The sequence below is a fragment of the Saccostrea cucullata genome, unplaced genomic scaffold, assembly GCF_032062105.1.
Source record: "Saccostrea cucullata isolate Sc308-1 unplaced genomic scaffold, CSIRO_AGI_Scuc_v1 ctg9149, whole genome shotgun sequence".
NCBI classification, from domain to species: domain Eukaryota; kingdom Metazoa; phylum Mollusca; class Bivalvia; order Ostreida; family Ostreidae; genus Saccostrea; species Saccostrea cuccullata.
Genome location: NW_026925404.1, coordinates 1 through 25,845, shown reverse-complemented (window position 1 = coordinate 25,845; position 25,845 = coordinate 1). Strand labels below are relative to the sequence as shown.

The following is a 25,845-nucleotide window of genomic DNA, read 5'->3' as shown; positions in this document are numbered from 1 at the left end:
TCTCTTAACTGAGAATTTCTAAACTAAATATCAAACCTCTCAAGCTGTAGTTGTAATCTTCGAATGGCAACGTCAAAATGCACAATTAACGCGAAGTACGAACAATTTAAATTCAAATAAGATAAGATAAGATAAGCTTTATTTAAAGTCAGTATGGTAGTTTAAAAAGAAACACAAGCTCTACTGAGCTTTTGACTGACATGATTAACATATACATAACAGTAAAACAATGAAAACATGCAGCACTATATAAACATAGAATTACTTGCAACAATACAGCACACAGTCTAATTTAAAGGACATCATTAGTTTATAAAAAATACATATAAAAACACACATGCACAGACACATAGAAAAAAGTACAGATGCATAGAGAAAGCACAGGTATACATACATAAGTAAAAAATTTAAAATACAAACAGTACATCGACAGAAACATAAAAGAACAAAACAGACATGCACAGACACACAAACAAAAAGACACAACTTACCTAGTGGAGCAGGCTGTACACCCACAGTCCTTACCGCTCCAAGAGGCAATCAAAGATTTAAACTGTAAAAAATTGGTTTGACATTTAAAATGTTCAGGTAAGGAGTTCCATAAAACGGGTGCTGCATATCTAAAAGACATTTTGCCATATGATGTAGTTCTCACTTTTGGTATTTCTAAAATGTTAGAATATCTAAAATTGTATGTCACTTTCTTAAAACTCACGTCTGACAGACATCTAGGAGAAAGGTCATGTAAAATTTTAAAACATTCCAGAGCCATGTTACGCATTCTTCTAATCTCTAATGATGGTAATTTTGCCTTAAGTAGTAATGATTCATAGCTACTCCCCAAAATCTTATAAATAAAACGTAAACCCCTTTCTTGAATTTTCTCAATTTTCCTGGTATTTTTCTTGGAGCAGAAATGCCATACAAGAGGACAGAAATTAAAATTTGACAAAATAAAACTATAAAATATTGTAATTTTGTTTACCCGTGTTAATATTGAGCCAATGCGTTTTAACACGTTTAATTGTTAGAGCTTTTTTACAGATATTACTAATATGGACATCACATTTGAGCATAAAATCAATATCAATTCCCAATAATTTGACAGTCTCATTAAAAAAATCTCTGCACCATCAATTTTAAATACAGGGTTCTTATCAAAAGTTTTCTTACCCAAGGCAACTGCCTGAAATTTAGATGGATTGGCTTGCATACAGTTTTCTTTAAACCATTTCAATAATACAGAAATTTCATCTTGTAAAGTATTTATCAAAGTGTCAAAACCCTTTTATATGCTAAAGTATTATCATCTGCATAATTATATAAGACCATTCTTAATAAAATAAAAAATGTCATTAATAAAAACATTGAAAAGTAGTGGTCCAAGGATGGAACCTTGTGGTATCCCTTTTTTAAAACCAACCCAACTACTGACAACTCCCTGAAGTTTTACTTGCTGAAAGCGCTCAGACAAGTAGCTTCCTAGAATGGATACAGAGTTTGGAGATAAACCATAAGCTGAGAGTTTACTTAATAGTATGTCATGTGGCAAGCAATCAAAAGCCTTAGAGAGGTCCATTAAAATAGCAGCAACATGTAAGTTCTGATCTAAAGCCATTTTCCAGTCTTCAAGGAGTCGAGTAGTGTAGTTTGGCACCCATGACCTTTTCTAAATCACAAAATGGTTGTTAAAAATAAACAAAATAGTCAGAAAGTTGAACACATAAAACCTTTTCAAAAACCTTTGACACGGTTGGTAAAATACTAACAGGTCTATAATTACTTTTTAACAGAGGGTCTTCTTTTTTGTATAAAGGAATGACCTGAGCTTGTTTCAGTCTATAGGAAAAATTTTTGTTGGATTGGTTAACAAGAATAAAATATGTTTACTCAAAACAGGTGCTCCAAATTTCAGAAGTTTAGCGAATTGTATTAAAAGTGGATTTCTTAACATTTAATTTGTTTATTAGTCTGGTCACTTCTTCTTCATTAGTTTTTTAACAAATGTCCGGGAAAAGCAAAAATTTTTCCCCATGGCATTTAGACTAAATGATTTTTTTCATTAAAAACTACATCTTTCCCTATTTCACTAGCCACATTAGTAAAATTCATTAAAAGTGTTGCAAGTTTCTATTGGGTCATTTAAAATCTTGTCATTTTCACATAAAAGAATTGTATTTTCTGCAGACTTTGATTTATTCGATAAGAATGGTTTAATCGTTTCCAAAAATCTGAACTTTTTTGTCCCCCTACACATCGTTCTTGAAAATAGTTTCTTATTGATACCCTTTTCAGTTTTGTAACATAATTCCTCTGTTTCCTAAACTCTTCCCAATTATCATCTGTCTTACACTTGTCAAACTTGTTTTTCAGCATTTGCTTTTTATAAATAGCCCTTCTTAATTCACAGTTCATGTATGGTACACTATTTTTATGTTTTCGCCTTTTTTTCCAGGGTGCATGTTTGTCTGCAATAATAATAAAATAAAAAATATAATAAATAAAAAATTAAACAATTTTACCGACACATGTAAATGGAAGCCATGATGGTTGGAAAATTCTGTAGTTCGAACCCGATGATATTTAATGTCCCTCTATGTAGTGGCGGATCAACAGGCACGTGATCACTTCCCGCCCCCAGAAACGTCACTGCGTAGTGGCTATTGGTGATGTCCAAGGTACATGGGCGCCATTTGTCCCTACATGGGCGCCATTTGTAAACGTTGGTTTTAAATAACAACGAGAAGTTCAGGGTTCAATTCACCAATGTATTTTAACCAGGTCATGTTGTTCAATAACAAACAAAAGGTTCTGTAAATCAAATATTTAACAAATAATTCACAAACAAACACACATACACATACATTATACCATAAAACACTGAATATTCTGCTCAGGGAAATAATTGCATTTTCCTCATAACTTTCAAAGATCATAAAGTATTTCATGCATTATATTATATGCAAATTCATTACCATAAAATAATTTTATAAAATAAAGAACGCTAAATGTAATAACACACTCTTTGGTCAGCCAGATTGAGTACAATTATTAATAGAGAAGTAGCCGATGAAGAAAAAATAGAACAAAAGGGTAAAAAAAAAACAGATATAGATCTATGCAATTTCTTACAATTAATGAATTTCATAATACATGTATATTGACTTAATAACCTACATGTATTTAAAATCATTGTCATAAAGGTGTTGCAAATTAGAAACACGCGTTTGGAGATGGGATTGTTGGGATATTGACCAGTGAACTTTTTTTTTTTTATATAGACAAATGCAATGAATCTAAAAGAAAACCTATTTATTTGTACTAGCAGGTGTAAATATATATAGGAATGGGTTTATTGACAATTGTGATACCATACTGTTCCATGAAAATCACCAGCATTGGAAACATCCAAAAACAACCCACTCTTCTTCTCTCCATCTCATAATATAATGGATTGATTCTGCATGTCCAAAGTAATACCATGATAAACATACTAAGTAAACACTCTACTCTATCCCTGCCCTCCCACATGCCAAACATCATATCCAGAGCTAATAATGAACCTGTGGTCAATCTTTGGTAATTAAATAAATTTTGTGTTATTGGCTAGAAACTTAATAAGACTATCAAAAATATGCCAATCAAAGTTTAATTAATGCTTTAAATTTAGCAAGTGTATTCAATATAACTGAAGTCAGAGTCAGAAAAACGATACATTTTGATGTATTTATGTCCGTAAAAACCCTAACGTTGGTCTCATTGTTTAAGTTCTAAATATTTTGTACAGCGTGTCTCTCATGTTGTTTTTATGTATATTTTCAGGGGCGGATTCAGGATTTGTGGTGGTGGGGGGCGTGGATAACTTTTTTGAGGCAAGAGGAAGACTCCCAGTGGGTCCAGGGGCGAAGCCCCCGGAATCTCCTGTGTTTTCGTGTATTTTAGAGTAAAATCAGGCACAATAGTAGTTCATATTTTTCAATAATTTTTGTTAAAAGTATATAGCATATAGGTGGTGGCCCAGGGGGCGAAAGCCCCGGAAGCTCATTGGTTTTCGTGTATTTTAGAGTAAAACCAGGCACAATTATTTATAATAGTGCATATTTTTTCAATTATTTTTCGTAAAAGTAAATAGCATATAGGTCCAGATGTTTAAATAATAAATGTATTGAATGTTTCTCAATTCACATTGTATTTTAACACATGCCACTATTTAATAAACGATTTACTTACTTATTACTTACTAATAGTGGTATTGGTTAGTGATGTACCAAACTACGACGTGTTTAATACTATAGTCATGTCATACTTTGAATAGTGGGGGCCCAGGGTGCGCAGCCACCGGAAGCTCCTGGATTTTTGTGTATTTTAAGAATAAAACCAGACAGAATAACACTTATTTGATTAGTTTTGTATCAAAATGTGTTTTTATAAATATTAGTCACATCATATACATTGAAAATTTTAGGAGGGGGGGGCGTGCGCCCCCCAGTGATTTTGAATAAATTTTATGATTTTTTTGTAAAGCGCAATCAAAAAGAATAATTGTATTTTGTTTTATTACATATTGTATTATTACATTTCGCGTTGTCTTCAGTGCAAAAATAAAATAACGCAAAATGTAACAACGAAAAAGTACATTATTACATTTTGCGTTGATCTCGACGCAAAATGTTATAACGCAAAATGTAATAATCTAAAAATTGTGTAATTACATTTTGCGTTATTATATTTTGCGATGATCTCGACGCAAAATGTAATAATGCAAAACGTAATAATCTAGGGTTATTACATTTCACGTTGTTATTACATTTCGCGTTGTAACAATGCAATTAAAATGTGGTAAGTTACAGGGGTTTGCTGGCCATCATTTATTATTCAGAGCGAGAATCTTTTCTTAAACATATTATATTAAGATTATCATGGTTTTTCTCCTATGTTGTCCATGTACGTGGGTTGTTTCCCTTGGGTGGCGGAAAATCCAATGTCGTTGGATTTTTGGTGGCCTATTGTTTGTTGCCACCTTATTTTTCAGCTTAAATGTTTGATATATTTGTGTTTTTTGAGTATTGTCATGGTGTTATTTTAAAGTTGTGGGAGAACTATAACAAGGTGTAGAAACAAATTGTAGAAAGTCATATAATCTCCCAAATTTCATGTGTTTCATTTGTGTCATTAATAAATGACATATTTACAACAATACTCATTCTTGGTTTTCATTCAATCTCAAAAATAATAGAGCTGCGGGAAATTTGGTTTTAAATTTGCACTATTATCATATGGAAGGCATAATGTAATATTATTAACAATAATATGTTTTATGCATACATATGTAATTTACCATTTTCTGTGGTTAGAATGTAGTGATTGTAGTATATTTCATGTATATATCAGGTTTCAGAGCTAGGACGTTATGTAATGCATAGTCTCAGGTTTTGGGGATTTGCGTTGATTAGTCATGAGCTCACGTCGGATATATCACGTGATTGTTATCGCTGGTGGATGTTGCAAGTGTTTGTACACACCATTTTTTGTAGAAAAACATACCCTCCACCTCCCCGTACAACCGTCCCTAAGGTTAAACTTTACTTTGGGATGTATTTTGATAATTTGTTCTGTCTCGTGGCCTATTGTTTGTTGCCACCTTATTTTTCAGCTTAAATGTTTGATATATTTGTGTTTTTTGAGTATTGGCATGATGTTATTTTAAGTTGTGGGAGATCCATAACAAGGTGTAGATACAAATTGTAGAAAGTCATAGGATCTCCCAAATTTCATGTGTTTCATTTGTGTCATTAATAAATGACATATTTACAACAATAATCATTCTTGGTTTTCATTCAATCTGAAAAATAACAGAGCTGCGGGAAACTTGGTTTTAAATTTGCACTATTATCATATGGAAGGCATAATTTTTTTTTTCAACAGAATTGGTAAAACCATTCAAAGTATTTTATGGATTAAATAGGTGTTAGAGAAATAAATAAATGGTAAAAAATAAAATAAATAATTAATTTATCACCATAAAAATGTCAAACTCTTTAATTAAATTTTTTAAATTGACAATACAACAAAATAATCAATTACGTATTAATTTTATATCCACCAAAGTTAAATTTTTAAGGTTTTTTTGTATTTCTATTTTTATCCTAAACTATGTTACAAAGTATTTGTTTAGCATATTAAAGCGAATATCAATTATTTTACGTCCATGATGGATATCAAAATAATCGTTAGATTATGCACAATTTTAATTTGTCAATTGTGATTTCGTATTTTTACATTGATTTGAGTGAAAAAAAAATCGGTTTTCAAAACCCTAACACGAGTATGAAAGAACTTCAAAGCCATTGACTGTTTACCAGTGACACGGGGTACACGGTAATGCCACCTATTGTCTTTTTCACTGATCACTATAGCTTGTTTATTTTGTGACAGAGAGTGACCGTGTCCACTCTGCAGCTGCTTGAAATAAAAAATTTTCTTTGTATGAGAACCGATTTTTGTCAACCAAAACAAAATAAAATTTTCAAAAAGCTATTGACGGGTTAACATTGTGCATAATGAGACGATTATTTTGATTGCCAACACGAAAGTAAAATATTTAAAAGTAGTTTAAATATGCTTCAAAAAGACTTCGAAACACATTTTATCGTAAATTTTTTTTACATAAAATTAGCCAAATAAATCCAACTTTCGGGAATACAATTAATGATTTTGTTTGTATATTCAATTTTGAAATAATAAAAAAAAATTATGCAATGATTGATTACATGCAATTAATTAGATTAATTTTTTTTTACGAACATCAATAAGTTAAAAAAAAACAAACAAGAATTACCCCGGCTGTATTTTGTTTTTTTTCACATAAGTTACAAAGTCACTCCAAGTATTTTAAGAATTAAATAAGTGTTCGCAAAATAAATAAATTAATTAATTAACTAATAAATCAAACAAAATAATAATTTATTTTTTTTAAATGTATAGATAAATATTCTTTGAAGCAATGATTTATTATTTTTTCATAGTTATTTCAGAGTTATAAAAAAACACAATAAGTTTCCTAAAAATTTTTAAATAATACAATATGTGTTTAAAATAATGTTCAAATAACTTAGGTAAGTAACTCTGTGTACTTAATTGATAATCCCACATCTTAGGCAACCTTACAGTGCTCTGGGAGTGTGTAAACTTCTTTTTTGCTTCAAAGAACATAAACAGGGGCGTACTCGGGCATATACTGTGGTTTACCGTAGTTGTCTATAAGAAATAGTAGCCATACAGTGGCATACTGTAGGCGTTACTGTATGTAACTATGGCATGCTGGGGATACATAAAGTGGCATACAGAGATTTACTGTATATAAAGAGCTAACATACCGTAGCATACTGTAAATATACCGTATAGTACTGTGAAAATGCTGTAGGATACAGAGAAAGACAGTGGATTTTCATACGGACGGGGGTTTTAAAAGCCAGTAGTGTGTGATATTTAATTTAAGCGGTATATAATGTTTATTTTAGTGCGACATTTAAGAATTCAACTTGAATATATCAAAGTTTATAAGTCGTTTAAAACATGTCAGAAAAGTATTATTCATCAGAGATTGTTGTCATAATTAAATCGCAAAACCCTGAATTAATTGTCCTTGGCAACATTTTATATCATCAAATCGTTTTCTAAAACACCAACACGAGGTGGTTATACGTTTCCGTAAATATTTGAGATTTTTAAAGATTTTGTGTCATTTCTATTTGATTGCAATTTTCTTGTATGTCAACATATTTATGTTGCATGTTGGCATAGCTACCTTGCATGTCAACATATCTATCTATGTCTAAGTCGACATGTTTGATAGAAAAATAACTTGCACACAAATGGCAGAAAAATGCCACCATAGTTCCTCTTTCGTTTTATACATTTCTGATAATTTTGCTTCCACACAGTTTCTAGCATCATTCAGCCTAACAGCCTTTTTCTTCTCCGATGTGTATACAATAACAATCACATCAATATTACCAGTATGTTTCATTAACAATCTAACGTATAAAAACAATCTGCTTTTATTGTCAAACATTTTTCTTCCTGGATTTCACGTTTGGTTTGATTTCTGAAATAAAAACTTAAGATGGAACATCATAATTTAATACTTAAAGGGGCATGGATACAGTGTCAGCTAAGATAAAATTTTAATGCTTTACAAATTACCCAGTGTCCAAACAATTTGTCAATGGTGATCATATTGACAGATACTAATTGTCAACCATCGACGAATACATTATACTGGCAAGTTATTAATTGCTATGAATCGCTTTTTCTAACAATGCGTTCAATGTTTAAATTATTTTATCGATATCAAGTCAAATACTTATTATTAAGCAGAATTATGAATAAAATACATATTCTTTATAGTATCGTTATGTCAGTAAGATAGTTTCACTATGTATCTTTATTTTGTACCTTCACAATTGATTAACTAGGTTTATGGACTGTAAACTATAGTTTACAAACCGTGAACAATAGTTCAGAATTCATTTACAACAGCTTTCAACAATAATTCTATTTTCAACGGTTGTTAACTATAGTTTACGAATACTAATCTTAGTACATCTGTCTGTAATAATAAAGGTGATGATAGATTTTGTTGAGAATCATAGATTTTCGCCTGTAAACTATTATTTACGATCGTTAACTATAATTAAGAGTTGTAAACCATAGTTTACAAATCGTGAAACTGTTTTTATCAGATAATCTTTGTTTTCCAATGGCAAATGATAGTTTCCGGTGATATGTATAGTTTATATTTCATTGGAGAATATGATCAAATCATAATGAACTGCGTGTGTTTATAATTATTTACTATGAAAATTATAAGCTTATACCAATCAATAAAAACTGCTGGTTGAGTTCACTTTCTTCAAAACCATGATGGACGCATCTTTCTGGCAAAGTGAAAGTGTACATGTAAATGCTTGTACATACCTGTGTGTTAACCGTAACTAAAACAATGCTATCATTTTTAGGTTTTATTCATCTTAAGGCTTTATACAGGTTGATTAATATATTTAATTCATAAAGTTCGTGTTAATTGTTGATTAAATTAATATTACAAAACATTAACTAGTCCTTATTTAATTGTTTACGTGTAACTAGATTTTCACAAGCTCAACGGAAACGCGGTCTTTTTCACATGTACACATACATAAGTTTGCTTAAATCTGATGTTATAGTTTCAAAGTTATATATCTTTCATTCACAAAATATCGAAGTACTATCTGTAATATATTATAATATATATTATTTTGAACTACTCAATTAATAAATATTGATCACTTTATTTATGAGAACTTAGAAGTGTCAAGATTTAAAACGTCATTATGACGTTCCTTAAAACGTATGAAATTTATCCATATACATAAGCTATTTGGAAGACCTCTTACAGGAAATATGTAAGAGATATTGAAAAAAGAAAGTTGGTTTGAAAACAAAATAGACTGTAGATATATCCAGAGGCAAAATTGTCCAATTTTGCAATCAGGCCAATTTTTGTACTTTTTGACTTGAACTCTTTTGACCCATACCTCAGGGGTCAAGATCGGAGCAATTTAGAATCTACAGTTCTGAAAGATGCTTCCACTCACGTTTCAGCTTTTCTGGCCGGTGGTTCGTGAGAAGATTTTTACAGTTTTTCCCTACATAGTTCGATGTAAAACTGGATTCCCAATCGTGGCCCGCTCTAACCCCTCGGGTCATGATTTGAATAATATAAAATCTACACTACCCAAGGATGCTTCCACAAAAGTTTCAGTTTTTCTGGCCTAGTGGTTCTTTAGGAGATTCTTCCCTATATTTCTATGTAAAACTTTGATTCCCTAATGTAACCCTGCCCAACCCCTGGGGGTCATGATTTGAACAATTTATCTCCCCTTGTAGGGCTTTGTTCCTTCATTTTAACAATTTTAATTTTCTTTCACCCAAGGATGCTCTGTACCAACTTTGGTAAAATGGCCCAGTGGTGTTTGGGAAGAAGTCGAAAAGTAAAACGTTTACAAACGGATAACGGACAAAATGTGATCAGAAAAAAATCAACCGAGCTTCGGCTGGGGTGAGCTAAAAATCCCAAATAAAACAAATCAAGAAGCTGCACAATTCATTAAGTTTTTTTATTTACTGAAGATAAGAATAAAATCAAATTAAGGGGCAAATTAAATTAATATTACTTGAAATTATGCAATAGTCCAATCTATTACAAATTGTGTAAAAATATTCAACATATTGTTACCATGAGGTAATATATAGCATTATCAAAACATTTCGACAAAAGTTGAAGAACACTAGATGATTCAAGTCTATGTCTCATATAAGTAAAAACATAAAGACTTATACATTGAAAAGCGTCTTTTGCTTCTTTCAAAGCTCCGATGACATTATTTATTTCACGTCCCTCGTACAATGGCCGGTTCAAGTTCCAATAAGAAAAAAGAATGACCGAAAACAATGTACCTTAAAGTAAAATAAATGAGACGCATCTTCGTAATGGAATTAAAAAAATATACAAAAAGAATAATAAATTTACAAACTCTTAAAAGATTCATTTTAAAAATCTGCTTTTATTCCTTTGAAAGAATTATTTTTGTTTATATTTAACAAATACATAAAATATAATACATCATAATAATATTTTGATAAACAACACTCCAAGAAAAAACCTTGAGAGGCAACCAGCGACTACAGAAAAATGTATAGATAAAGTTTAAATAATCATAACAAAACTCTGTTGCATCCCTTACTCGAAACCTATATCTTTTTAACCAAAACAAATCGCACATTACAATCAGAATTGAAAAAAAGGTAAAGAGAAAATAATGAATCCTTAAATATCTGAATGAATGTCAAGGATAACCAGGCAAAAAAATAATTTGTAAAGAATGGAATTTTCCCATCAAAACAAATCTATAAATGATGTTACAGTTGTATTAATAACATTTGTGATTGAAATTATTTTACATTTGCTGAATGATTTCAGAATGAGAGTGCAATATGCCAATGAGCAAAAGTTACATGATTTTTGTATGATGAAAAGAACAACTAGGCAATTAATAATGACGCACAGCGAATTCAGGCCGATCAAAACAACCCTTTTCTAAAGCAATGTAAATTTTAATGCTTATACATAATACAATGTAACAAATAAAAATAATAAGACACATTACAAGCAAGTAATACAAAGGTCCTCTAGTAAATAACACCAAGCTAACTGCAAACTAAATGCATCAATGCTTATGTGCTCAGTGAAAATAATTATTTTATCAATTATCCTCTCTTCAAATATTACATATGTAATTTACAAACAAAAGCTTTAAGAACACTGCAAATTATGCCTGGACATATACTTTTATTTCAGGTTAATATTGATACAGTATTCTATATGGAGCTCTTTAATTCTTCCGCTCAGACCCTTTATAATTCCTTTTAAACCAATCATTGTTTGTTTTCATCAGTCATGTCATCTCTGGAACAGAAAGCCCTCTATCTCTAGCAGACTACATAACTAGATCCTCAACATCATCACCTTCTCGAGATTCTCTTTTTCACATCACTCATTTTTCATCTAAACAATTTTTACTCAAGCCCTAGAGGGGCTTGAGTTATCTAAAACGATGCTAGGTCATCGAATTACTCAGTTTAAAATTACAAAAATATATTATTTTTGTATATAAAAATATTTCTTGAAACAAATATGAAGCTTATCATGAAAACGTCTGTATATTCAAAGATATAAGTGTTAAATAGCAGATTATTTTCTATGGCGAATGAGCAATGAGTGAAGCGTCGCAGCCGCAACAGTTTCTATACAGAGATTTCACACTTTCCTTTGCGTATGAATCTCGAGTAACTTTTTACAGTCGCTGACAAAGCATCCTTAGACGAGTCCACTGCTTACTCGGAAAGGTAACGCAGGTTACCCCATCGTTAACAAATTCTACAATGCATGGCCAGAAAATGTATGGCTGCCCCCCCCCCCCCCTCCAACTGAAATTGCTTTTCACGGGCCTGCAAATGGTGTGTAATTTGAGAGACAGTAAAATAAAAGCACAAAATCAATGTTTAATTCTCGTATTAAGTTTGGTACCGGAAATTATATACTTCTTTTGGTTCGTACCAAATATGCATTGGACATGACACTCAGATAGATGAACCCCATCGTCTCAAGCTACGGTCCGCAGTAGGAGAGGATCGTACATTTTTTCCGTGGTTTGAATTGAAGTAATTCCTTCATTTAATTCTACCTTACCCTCTACTATTAATAATGTATGTATCTGATTTAACTTGCTGTTTTGTATCAGCCTGCACAATTAGCTTTTTTATATCCCCACTTCACTTCATTCATTGAGTCCTGCTCCTGTTCATTCATTCACCGAATCCATATATCTATCCTTCCATGCTGCTGTCAGTGATTATAGTACCTACCTTGTTAATTGATATTTGGTCTGGCTTCTAAAATCTGTTGACTACACTCATGTGTTTATCTCTTTATGCTGCGTTGAGTGGTGTAGCACCTCACCATGTTGATAAATATTAGATCCAGCTTTTATTAGCGCCATCATTACACTCACATGTCCACGCTCACGTGCTGCTGACAGGGCTGTGTGATTCTTCTTTTTTTGATTGATATCAGCTCCGGCTTCTATTAGCATTTTCACTATACTCAAATGTCCATCACAGCATGCAGTTATCAGTGGTGTATCATTCCTACCTTGTTGATTGAGAAAACTGGCTTCATAAGCACCTTTACTACATTATATGCCCACCCTTACATGCTGCTATCAGTGGTGTATAATTCTTACCTTGTTGATTGATATCACCTCTGGCTTTTATAAGCGCCTTTACTACATTGATATGACCACCCTTACATGCTGCTATCAGTGGTGTAATATTGGGACCTTGTAGATTGATATCAGCTCCCGCTTCTAGCAGGTCCTTAACTACACTTAAATTTCCACCCTTACATGCTGCTATCAATGGTGTATAATTCTTACCTTGTTGATTGATATCACCTCCGCCTTCAATAAGCGCCTTTACTACATTGATATGACCACCTTTACATGCTGCTATCAGTGGTGTATAGTTCTTTTTTTGTTGATTGATATCAGCTCCGGCTTCTAAAAGCTCATTCACTAAACTCATATGACCACCCTTACATGCTGCTATCAGTGGTGCATGATTCATACCTTGTTGATTGATATTAGCTCCGGCTTTTATAATCGCCTTTACTACATTGAAATAGCCACCTCTACATGCTGCTGTCAGTGGTGTATCATCTCTATCTTGCTGATTAATATCAACTCCTGCTTCTATAAGCTCCTTCACTACACTCATATGCCCACCCTTACATGCTGCTATCAATGGTGTATAAGACTCACCTTGTTGATTGATATCAGCTCCGGCTTCTATAACTTCCTTTACTACACTATTATGTCCACACTTACCCGCTGCTATCAGTGGTGTATCATTCTTACCCTGCTGATTGATAAAAACCCCGGCTTTATAAGCCTTTTAACTGAACACATATCTCCACGCCAACATGCTGCTATCAAGGGTGTAACACCATCACATTCCTGATTGATATCAGCTCCGGCGTTTATAAGAAAGTTTACTGTAATCATATGCCCACCCTTACATGCTGCTATCATTGGTGTATAATTCTTACATTGCTGATTGATATCTGCTCTGGCATGTATAAGCTTTAACACTACAGGGTAATAACCATCTTTACATGCTGCTGTCTTTGGGTTTAAAATTCTTACTTTGTTGATTGATATCAGCGTTTGCTTCAATAAGCACGTTCACTACATGATCATGTCCACCCCTACATGCTGCTGTCAGTGGTGTGTAATTCTTATCTTGTTGATGGATATCAGCTCTGGCTTCTATAAGCGCCTTCACTACATTCATATGACCAAACTTACATGCAGCTGTCAGTGGTGTGTCATTCTTACCTTGACGATTAACATCAGCCCTTGCTGCTATAAGCGCCTCCACTACATTCATATGTCCAAACTTACATGCTACTATCAGTGGTGTATCATCTCCACTTTCCTATTGATATCAGCTCCGGCTTCTATAAGCCCCTTAATCACCATGTTCAACCCAATATTCTGCTGTCTGTGATGAATCTAATATATTTTGTTCAGTGATATCAGCTCCAGCTTTTCTAAGCCCATTTAATACACTTATATGTCCACCCTTACATGCTGCACTCAGTGGTGAATCATCTCCGTCTTGCTGATTGATATCAGCTCTGGCTTCTATAAGCGCCTTTACTATACCAAATGTCCACTCCAACATGCTGTTGTCAGTGGTGTAACATCATCACATTGCTGATTGATATCAGCTCCAGCTTCTATAAGTTCCTTCACTAAACTCATATGTCTACTCTTACATGCTACTATCAGTGGTGTACAATTCTTACATTGTTGATTGTTATCAGCTCCAGCTTCTATAAGCGCCTTCACTAATTAATATGTCCACCCTTACATGCTGCTGTCAGTGGTGTGTCATTCTTACTTTGCTGATTGATATCAGCTCCAGCTTTATAAGCGCCTTCACTACATTAATATGTCCACCCTTACATGCTGCTGTCAGTGGTTTTGATTCTTACTTTGCTGATTGATATCAGCTCCGGCTTCTATAAGCGCTTTCACTACACTTATATGTCCACCTTTATATGCTGTTATCAGTGGTGTATCATCTCCAAATTTCTGATTGATATCAGCTCCAGCTTTTATAAGCTCCTTCACTACACTCATATGTCCACCTTCACATGCTGCTGTCAGTGGTGTATTATACTCACCTTGTTGATTGATGTCCGCTCCGGCTTTAACTAGCTCCTTCACTAAAATCAGATGTCCACCCTTACATGCTGCTATCAGTGGGGATAAACTCCATCTTGTTGATTGATATCAGCTCCAGTTTCTAAAAGCCCTTCACCACACTCATATGTCCTTTCTCACATGCTGCTCTCAGTGGTGTTTTAACATCCCTTCAGGATTAATATCAGCTCCAGCTTCTATAATTTCCCTTTCCACACCCATGTTTCCATGCCACGCTCCTGTCAGTGGGGTAATATTCCGGATTTTTTTAGGATTGATATCAGCTCCGACTTTTAAAAGTTCCTTCACCACACTCATATGTCCTTTCTCACATGCAGCTATCAGTGGTGTCTTAACCATACCTTCAGGATTAATATCAGCTCCAGCTTCTATAAGTTCCTTCACTACACCCATGTTTCCATGTGCACATGCTCCTATCAGTGGGGAAATATACTTTCTTTTAGGATTGATTCAGCTCCGGTTTTTAAAAGTGCCTTCACTATACTCATATGTCCACCCTTACATGCCCTGTCAGTGGTGTATTATACCTACCTTTAGGATTAATATCAGCTCCAGCTTCTATAAGCTCCTTCACTACATTCATATGTCCACCCTTACACCCCGCTGTCAGTGGTGTAACCCCTCACCTCTTATTGATATCAGCTCCGGCTTCTATAAGCTCCTTCACTACACTCATATGCCCAGCCTCACATGCTGCTATCAGTGGTGTATCATAAAACATATGTGGGATTTTCTTGTTTGTTGTTTGTATATCAACATACTTGATTAATATTCTTACAGCCTCTAAATTTCCACTGTAGCAATAATAGAAATAAGCGGTCATCTTCGGAAACAAATGGTTTTTGGTTTCCTGTATCACTAATGAAGTTTGATAGAGATAACTTGTCTGTTTCATTATCTTTTTAATGATATTTCCTTTCTCTATTGCTTTATAGATTAATTTGGGGCTAAACGAATTCCAAAATACTTCAAACTTTGTTTCTTTGTGTAATTCAGTTTGTTTCAAAATATATTGTAGGATCTGATTGTGTCCATAAACCAAACTTTTACCCTCACACTGTATGTTTTTTCTATAATAACCCTTCTCATTCAACAGCACACTCTGTCTGCTCCACTCCCTGCTCCTCTCATCCCTCTTCTCACTCTCTTTATCACATGCTCTTTTTTACCCACTACCTTTGATACATCCTTCTGTTCTGACAGAAATAAAGATTTTAACTCATTGTAAGACTTGGTCTTTAACACCTCAATAAAAGCCTGACACACCTGAGGATGTTTTAAAAGCTTATTCATAAAAACATCATATAGTTCCTATTTTCTATATCTCTGTAAAAGCTCTGCTAACATTGGATACTGCTCCCTCTCAACCTAAGACTGAGATCATGCAAATCCTGGCTTCTTTCAAATTAATGTTTCATGCTCCTCACCACTTAACACTACATTTTCAATTGTTTACATTCAACCTCCGACTTTTCTTTACAATCTTGCACTTTCACGTTATTGGCAATGTAACTACTGCTGATATATTGCAAAATAAGATCTGGAAACTGAGAACCAAAATGATATGAAAGGATTTCAAATACAGAGTCATGAATAAAGGTATACACAGTACCAAATACTTTTGTGTATGTCCCCTCCATAGCTGCCAATGCTTTTTCAAATTTAAATGCATCAGTCCCACATTCAACTTCACAACATTCTAATACTTTTGATTTCATTTCCACGAAAACGTCGTTTTCGGTGTTTTGTAATATTTCTTTTGATAGTTTATTGTCATTTAACATGCACAAGACTAATGCAGCATAGAACAAACTGTTTTGCCTTTGTTTTTGTAAAATTCTTCTAAAATACATTTAGCTGGGCATTTAAAAAAACCCTTTTAACATTTTTTCTAAATTTCTCCTCTTTGGAAATAGTTTACACAAAAAGGAAAGATACCCAATGTTCCTTGCAGTAGTAGGGGACAACAAATCTCTATCCAAGCCGTGTTTCTAAGGATCGATTTTTTATCTTCATTGTTCAATGCATTTTCGGAACTATGCATCATTATTGTATTATTTTCATTTGAGAAAAAAGATTTGTAACATTCATTGAACACAGCCTCCCTACATGACATTAATATCTTTGTGTTTTTATGGGAAGGACCTGAAAATTTTTTTTTCATAGTCTATCAATAACTCTAACTTTTGTTTTTGCAGACCAAAAAACCTACCACATCATCAATGACAAAAACTTGTGGATGACGCGAGTCAGAATAATTTAATCTTCCTGATGTCTATAATAGGTACAACCTCATATCCCTTCCCGGGGTATCAGGGCATTTATGAATCGTTGCTGATTTTCCAGATCCTGGAACACCAACAAATGTCATGTAAGGTTGCTTTCGGACTTTATCCAGCATTGTAGAAAACTGTGGCTTTTGTTGTAAACCACATCATCTTTTTTCCATCGTTTGAAGTCTTCTTCAAATACATCTAAAATAAATCGTTACAGTGAGTGCTTTTTTTTTTTTTACATTTTATTTACTTGTAAATAATGATATGAACTTACCCTAATGTAGACTAGTGCAAATGTATTATTTCCAATTTTATAGAAAGTATTTTTTTAGCATATTTGGAGCTGAGGCTGACGTCACGCTGCAGCCCGACCTTCATGTCGAAGTGAACCGCAGGCCTCATCTTTTTGTTCTTTAAAAAATATTACAGTATCCAGGTGTGTATTATGTATTTGTGCTAATTTTTACTTAGTGTGCATTTATGTGAATCAAATAAGTATGCATTTTTTAAATTATGATTTGTACATGAGTTGTGTATTCGGTGAACTTATTTCCCGCCAGAGTAAAGTGTCCTAGTTGAAGAGATCATGCAGATTGATAGAATTTATAGTTTTAAGTAGGTAATAATGTGATTTGCTTCTTGATCATAGTTATACATAATAATGAGGTTGGTGCAACTTTCTAGTTTAAGTGTAATAAACGTGATCTTGTGAAATTTTTATTAATTCCTAAAATTAATTCTCAGTTCTAACATGTCAGGTTTTACTTTTTGTAGGCGATATATGTTTCCTGTTTGTTTGTTTACGGATAAATTGTTTTCATTTTTATGCACAAAAAAGTGAATCAAGGTAAATTGAACATGTAGAATAGATTGTGAGAAAAGATTTCATGATGTAGCAAATGTTCAATGATTTCTATGCATTTTAATGCCATTTTTGTTCACAATAATAAGGGAATATACATAAAATTGTACATTCAAACATATATACACAGCACATGAACAATGATAAACTTTTTTATATCTTCATAATCGGATGTAATGTACAAATTAAACTAATGGAAATATAGGAGAATAAATAAGTCAATATACAAAGTTTAAAAGACGTAGTAATAACAATAACAAGGACATCTATAATAATGAAAATTACAGACGTTGGCTGATTATAACTTTTTCCAAATTGGTTCTAAAAACAGGCAAGGATGGTAATAATTTAACATGTAATGGTAGATTATTCCATAAATGTACACCTGAATATTGAAAAGAGTTTTTAAATAGGATTGTTCGATGCTTTGGTAATCGAAGATTATAATTCAATTCTGAACGCAATGAGTAGGAATCGGAACTGTGAAAAATAAAAAGATCCTAAAATATATTTTGGGCTCATACCACAAAAAGTTTTATACAATAAAATAAATTTATAAAATGTAACTAACTCAAAATCATTTTAAACCATCCTAGTTTTTCAAACAAAGGCTTAGATGGATGGTCAGGTGCTGCATCAAGAATAATTCTAGCAGCACGTTTTTGAAGTTTATGAATTCTCTCGATGTTAGATTTGGACGTATTACCCCAGACTGTAAGACAATAGTTTATTGAAGGCAAAATGTATGCATTATAGAAGAGTTTTCTTGTACTTAATGGAAGAAATTTCTTAATTTTACGGAGCGTAAATAACTTGTATCTTAATGATTTACAAACTGTATCAACATGACAATTATACTGAAGAGATTGATCTATCTGAATACGTAGGAGTTTTTCAACGTCAACGTTTTCCAAGTTTTTGCTAGAAATTTTTGCATAAAGTACTGGGTTTTTTAATTGTGATCTCTTTTGTTGGGTACACATACATACATTTTGATTTGTCTGTGTTCAGTATCATCTGATTTTGTATACACAGTTTTCAATTTCACATAAATCAGAATTTAAATGTGTTTCAATGGTATGTACATTGCTGTTAGGTAAATGCAGAGTTGCATCGTCTGCAAACATATCAATATTAGAGTAATTTACACATAAAGGAAGATCATTTATATACGGTATCATCCTTGGGTTGTGTAGATATCAAATTATTAAAATCATGATCCCCGGGGGTAGGGCGGGACCACAATAGGGATTCCAAGTTTTACATAGAAATATATTGAACAAATATTTAATAGGGATTCCAAGTTTTACATAGAAATATATTGAACAAATATTTAAATATCTGTCAACAAACACTGTGCCAGGAAAGCTGAAACTTATGTTGAAGTATCATTGGGTAGTGTACATATTAAATTGATAAAATCATGACCCCTGGCATGACATATAGAACAAATCTTTAAAACTCTTCTTCTCAAGAACCACTGGGCCAGGAAAACTGAAAATTATGTGGAAGCATCCTTGGGTTGTGTACATTCTAAAGTTTTAAAACCATAAAAGGGAAGGGGGTAGTGGGGTATACTAGGTATAGCAAGAGGGAGAATCTTGTAAAGAAATGAATTACCAAAGTTACTCAGTTTAGCGATGTAGCCCATGGGCCTCTTGTTTTAAATGACATTAATTTTTTTACTGTAACATTAATTTGAAATTAACATTTATTGTTCCTTTTCATGATAAATAAATACAGGTAAATCAGGGTAATTCCTAATCAGAAATAAGACTACAATTTTTAATATCTAAACACATCTAACACTTATTGATCTATACCTAATTATCAAATGTGTGCAAAATTGGAACACATTATTACAGTTGACAAACTTATGTACAATCAATATTAATTTAGGAATGACTCTAATTCTTGGCCAAATTATTTGATTATAACCTGGTTTGGGTCAGTTTACGCTTTATAAATTGCGAAGCGGATAATAAAAAAGCGTAAGCTAACCCAAACCAGGTTATAATCGAATAATTTGGCCAAGAATTAGAGTCATTCCTTATAATTTAATTTTTAAATAATTAAACAACTGTGGATGTGAAATTGTGCTGCTTTTTATGAGTTCAATTTTGCCGCTCAATAGTACATCCCTAGTAACGGAAGTGATTTGAAACAAGGGGACGTAATAAGTGATACACAGATCTAGCAGCCATGATGTTTGTTTACACGAGGTAAGAGCACGAGCTACTGTTTGAAGTTAAAAGTACATTTTTAAATATAGAATTTTTCACGTAATTCCATGAACTGGAAATGTGGGATTGCATTGTTTATACAGATGATTAGTGATTGTAAGGGGGTGTGTCCCCATACCAAACCAGGTTATTACGTTTTATTATTGTGTTCCTTTTTGGAAATCAACCAATGAGAGACTAGAATATAATCAAAATTAAATCATAATTGCATATTACATATGCTGAATGCATATTTTCTGTAATGCAAATTATTTGTCTTAGTCATAGTCATGACATATACTAAAAAGTTCAACATGCTGCTTGTTTTCCAATCTTTTCATGAATCTAGATGAAGGATATGGAAATAACGGCGATTCAATCTCAACGTCCATTAAACAAATAAAAAAACAAGAGCAGAGCAAACACGGACCTCCGAAACATCAGAGGTGGGATCAGGTGCCATGGAGGAGTGAGCATCCCCTGCCACCGGTCACACCCGCCGTGTGCTCGCTGTCATAATCAGGAAACAACGGAAAAAATTCGTGGTCAATTCAGTGTATAAATAATGGACTAACAATTGGTATGAAAAACGTCAGTCAGCATTACATTCAATGATAAACTGCATCTGCCACAAAGTCACTGCATGGGCCATAGAACTTACGAAATGATGACCCCAAACGAGACTGTTGATATCCCTGTTTCATCAACTCGCCTGTCAATAATTTACCTCGTTTAATAAATTGTTCACACGTAGAGCACGCTCTTGCGCATGAATCAACTGAGACACAAATACTCCGCATGCAGGTGATGAAGGTACACTGCTGCACAAGCAAAAACGATATAAAAGTCAAAGTCATCACGTTTATCATATAGATTGGTTGTTAGATTTCCACATAGTCCTTTTCAAGTAAAATATCCAAGCACGAAGCAGAAGTGTCGGACTCTGTGGCATCTCTCATCTAAGCTCACCAGGATATATCGTGTCGACGTAGGAATGGAAATTATAATTATTAATTGACAATACGTCGTCGATATATCTAAATGTTGAGTTGAAGGCCACAGCAAGTGTTTTTTTTATCACGTAAAAGATTTTGTATAAATTCTGCTTCATATGAATATAAAAATAAGTCTGCTAATAACAGAGCGCAATTTGTACCCATGGGAATTCCAATAGATTGTTGGAATCCTGGTCTAAAAAAACACATAGATATTGTCAATCAAAAACTCAAGCATCTTCTTGATGTCAACTTCAAGACTTATGTGTGCAATCAGAATCTGTTTTAACAAAATAATTTTTCAAATGACCAATGACGAGGTAAGTAAACTTACGAGTTCCATTTTTTGAAGAAGCAGCTGTCAATGATATCAAAAAGCCTGGATTTTAATTTTTCGTTGGCAATTGTTGTGTATAAAGTTAAAAAGCTAAGTTTTTAAGTTGTTGATTTTTGTAAAGTCTTGTGATTTCAAATTGTCCAAAAGTTCTTTAGAATTTTTAATATCCACATCTATTTACACCACTTTTTGAAAATTTTGTACAGTCCAAGTTTTACCTTCACTACTGTCAATATTTTATTGAGAAGTAACGAAAGAGGCTCGGTGGAACATTTACTGGAACCTGCAATGTATCTTTGTTTTGTAAGGATTCTTATGAAGTTTCGGAATCCAGTATATATAAGGTAGTTCTAATTCATTTTGGCTCTTTGGAATTTTAAAAGTATTCAAAACTGACAGGTGATTTTGAAGAATTTCTTCCTTAGAAAGAGAAGTATATGTATAAGTAGGATTACCACTTGTAGAATTAAATCCAAGTTCTTCTAGAATGCAATATATATAATGAGCCTTACAAACGAAGACAATGTTGTTACCTGCTTTGTCGGCAGGAACCAGTACGTACTGATCGTGTAATCTATCTAATTCTTTTTTCACTTCTGGTTTATTGAACACAGAAGGATAGATGGTTTTCATTTTGCTCTTCAATATTTTAATACGTGACTTTAACATGGATCTGATACATTAATCCATTCTGACAAGGTGTCAATGTCTTCTTTTTCATATCTAGCCCATCGTTTGGCGTAATTTTCAACAGAATCCAGAACGATGAAATTCCGGCGCCAGTTGAAGGATCGGGGTTCCCTATATTTAGGACCTTTTAAAATAAGTGATCTAAGGTCTCTCATTACGAACTATTTTTACGTCACCTGTAATAACGTGTCCAGCAGGACTATAGTTATAGGGCGAAGAAGAACATGAACACGAAAGGGGATTATTTTTCAGATACAGTAGTCGATATCCAGGCCTTGTAAAGTGTTTTTGTAATTGAAAAGTTTGGAAGCAATGGTCGATGTATATTTGTAGGAAATACAAGGCGTAGTCTTTAACTTGAAATATGTTGGAATACAAGACTGGACCCTTTTGTGATTAAGAATATTACTTATATTAACCGCGTCAATTCCTTTATTGGCATATTGAAGTTTAAGGAAAAGACGGATTGTTTTAGCTGCATTTTCTTCCGTGAAACATGCGGGTTTAAAAAGCCTATGATGTGCAATATCCATAATCACAGAACCGGGCCTATATTCAGCTGTTGAAAAATCTAAATTTGGATGTTCCTTGGTCTTTTCAAGAAGACTTTTTTAAAGTTTCAAAGGGACAGAGTAAAGTTTGGTTCGAATATGATGTAGACCTAACTGTTGATTTACATAAGCTAGTAATGAATCAAAAGAGACGTCGTGTATTGCAGGTTTATTGTACGAACGATGTCCATGACTACGCTTACGTCTCTGAGTATTGTTAAAAAGTCCAATCACATTTACATTATTACACTGTGGACTTGTAAGATTTCCAACACTATCGACATTGTCATTACATCCATAGGGAAAGGCTGTCCCTAGTTTCCTAATCCAAAATTCTTCACGTTGTCTACGGAAAGGTGTACTCAACGAAGGACTATTTGTGTGGTGATAAATCTTTTCCAGAATTCTAACTTTCATTGATAAAATAGAATGATCAGGTGAATTAAAGTGTTTATATAAAAGCTGCTGACCACCATGATTTATTTGAAATCGATGACCTATATTCTTTTGTTAAGCTATCCCTTGGTTTCACCGACATAAATAAGTAAATAAATAATAAAATAATAAAATAATAAATAAATAAATAAGATTTAACAAAAAAAAACAAAAAAAAAGGAGAATATATATATATAAAGCATTCAAAAACCAACAACACTGTATATCCTTAGTGTCGGATCTACCAAGTAGATACAGGTTACGGATGGAAATTTATGTTAAGCACTAAATGACCAACGACACGAACAATAAAAATTGTCAAATTTTTGGGACGCCCGTCCTTTCTTCAGGACAAAAAGAAAAAAGTTAAAAAGTTATAAGAACAAAAGAAAAACAGAAACAAAAACAACTAACACTACTACTAAACTACTAAACACTAGATATTTACATACTTAATTACATGTTGAATTGGAAATTTCTTAATAACACTAATGAAGAAAAAAATCCGGACCGCTATGAAATACGTCCGGTCTATCGGGCATACTCGAGTGAAGTGCGATTTACATAATTGAAAGAATTATTTATGTTAATTACTTACACAATCAGTAAATCGTACATTGTTTCATTCTCTCAAAATGGCATAACTTTACTTAATAAAAAAAATGAAAGAAAAATCATATATAGGGATATTCAAACATATGAATTATGATCAATTATAAATTTTGAAATGTTTAAGGATTTATTATGGGGAAAAAAAATTAACAAAGGCGTGAGCAATACATAGTTATGTGGTTGTTCGAGTTCGAGAGTTAGTGGCAAAAATTAATTGTAGAGTTTGCACTAGATTGAGAGAATAAGTTTGTTTAGTATGATCAGGAATTGGGTCTAACTTACATTCATTCTGATGAAGTCATTCAATTTGTTAATACCATTTGGGCGGAATGACTTCAATTTCTTCAAGTCAGAGAGGACACCCAGCATTCTTCCAGAGTAACCACATACCATCCCGTCCTTAAGAAACTCTACGGTGTCCTTCAAAAGAACCTACCAATTCTCCATTAAAACAAACGGATGGCAGAGGTCTTACAGGAACCCCCATTGGCTGCATACAGACGCCCAAGGAACCTAAAGGACATGGTAGTAAGAACCAAATGGACAACCCATTACCTAACGGGGGGTTTAAAACTTGCTCTGACAGGAGATGTCTTCTTTGTAAGCAGAGCACTTACACAGACAGTTTTAACAGCCCTGTTACAGGCCGTAGCTACAAAATATAAGTATATTTGTCCTGTCAACTTACAACTGCATTTATCTCATTCGTTGCAAAGTTTGCTCCAAACAGTATATTGGTGAAACAGGAGATCTCCACAGGGAGTCAATAACCATTGTTCACCATTAGAACCAAAAAAATCAATGAACCCGTTGGGGAACATTTCAACTTTGAGGGTCACAAATGGGAGGACATGACAGTAGTGGTGATTGACCATAACCTAAGATAGACAGATGCTCAGAGGAAAAGTAAAGAAAAGTTCTGGATGCACCGATTGAAGTCATTCTCGACTAATGGTATTAACAAATTGAATGACCTCACCAGAATAACGTTAACTAGACCCAACTCCTGATTATACTGAACAAGATTATTCTCTCAATTTAGTGTAAACTTTACAGTTAATTTGCGTCACCAACTCTTGAACAGCCCACATAACTATGTTTTGCTTACGCTTTTATTAATTATTTTTTCCTGATAATAAGTCCTTAAATATTTCAAAATTTATAATTGATCATAATTCATATGTTTAAATATCCCTACTATATGATTTTTCATTCATTATTCTTTATTTAGTAAAGATACGCCATTTTGAGAAATTAAACAATGTACGATTTACTGATTGTCTTAATTAATTAGCATATTAATTAATTCATTCAAATATGTAAATCGCACTTCACCTGAGTAAACCCGATAGACGGGACGCATTTCATTACGGTCCGGATTTCTTTGTAAGTGTTTTTAAAAATTTCCAATTCAACATGTAATTAAGTATGTAAATATCTAGTGTTTAGTAGTTTAGTAGTAGTGTTAGTTATTTTTGTTTCTCTTTTTCCTTCTTATGTTGTATGACTTTTAAACTTTTTTTTTTTCCCGAGGAAGGGACGGGGGGTCCCCATTTTTTTTTTTTTTTTTAACACTTGCACGTGTACATAAAAAATAATTTTCATCATTTGGTTCACAATAACATCGGGTCTATACACAATATAGAGTTATGTTTATAGAACATGTAGAATGTGAAAGGGGATTTGAGAAAAAAAAAGACAAAGAAAAGGGGGGGGAGTCAGCAAGAAAATAAACTTTTTTTGTTACAAAAAATACAAAAAAAAAATTAAAAAATCACTCAAATAATTATAGGATGTACATGTATATATCAGCTTGTATATGTAACTTGTTACTTACAATGTATCACAAATATTTTGCCAATGCCTTTCTTATTCTTATATTTAAATTTTTCATCAATAAAAAAATTTCAATCAAACGTCTATCTGTGATCCTCTTTAAAACAGCTTAAGTATGTATTCTTGGAAATTTTTTTT

The 25,845-nt window shown here is 33.0% G+C and overlaps 2 protein-coding genes across 2 annotated transcripts; both read right to left on the bottom strand.

Moving 5' to 3' along the window:
* Positions 1 to 491: 491 nt before the first annotated feature.
* LOC134268747 (ankyrin repeat domain-containing protein 17-like) lies at positions 492 to 14,807 on the bottom strand (the record flags this gene model as incomplete). The annotated part of the gene is made up of 8 exons (XM_062750984.1): positions 14,660 to 14,807; positions 14,328 to 14,512; positions 13,852 to 14,097; positions 12,846 to 13,521; positions 12,563 to 12,685; positions 2,287 to 2,468; positions 1,424 to 1,669; positions 492 to 553 (listed from the first exon to the last, which is right to left on the bottom strand). Coding segments are annotated over exons 1-8 (1,868 nt in total), but the record flags the coding sequence as incomplete, so codon positions are not given.
* A 213-nt stretch (positions 14,808 to 15,020) lies between these two features.
* Positions 15,021 to 15,474, bottom strand: LOC134268746 (ankyrin repeat and EF-hand domain-containing protein 1-like). Its single transcript, XM_062750983.1, has 2 exons — positions 15,423 to 15,474; positions 15,021 to 15,304 (listed from the first exon to the last, which is right to left on the bottom strand). Exons 1-2 carry the CDS (start codon positions 15,472 to 15,474, stop codon positions 15,021 to 15,023), a joined length of 336 nt encoding a protein of 111 aa, XP_062606967.1.
* Positions 15,475 to 25,845: the final 10,371 nt, after the last annotated feature.

What these genes read in the sequence shown, in the direction of transcription:
- LOC134268746 (XM_062750983.1), bottom strand. Translation starts at nt 15,474, where the DNA reads ATGAATGTAGTGAAGGAGCTTATAGAAGCTGGAGCTGATATTAATCCT. An exon ending in AGCTGATATTAATCCTAAAG is followed by an intron (nt 15,305 to 15,422) that starts GTAGGTATAATA and finishes CCCCACTGATAG; the next exon opens with GAGCATGTGCACATGGAAAC.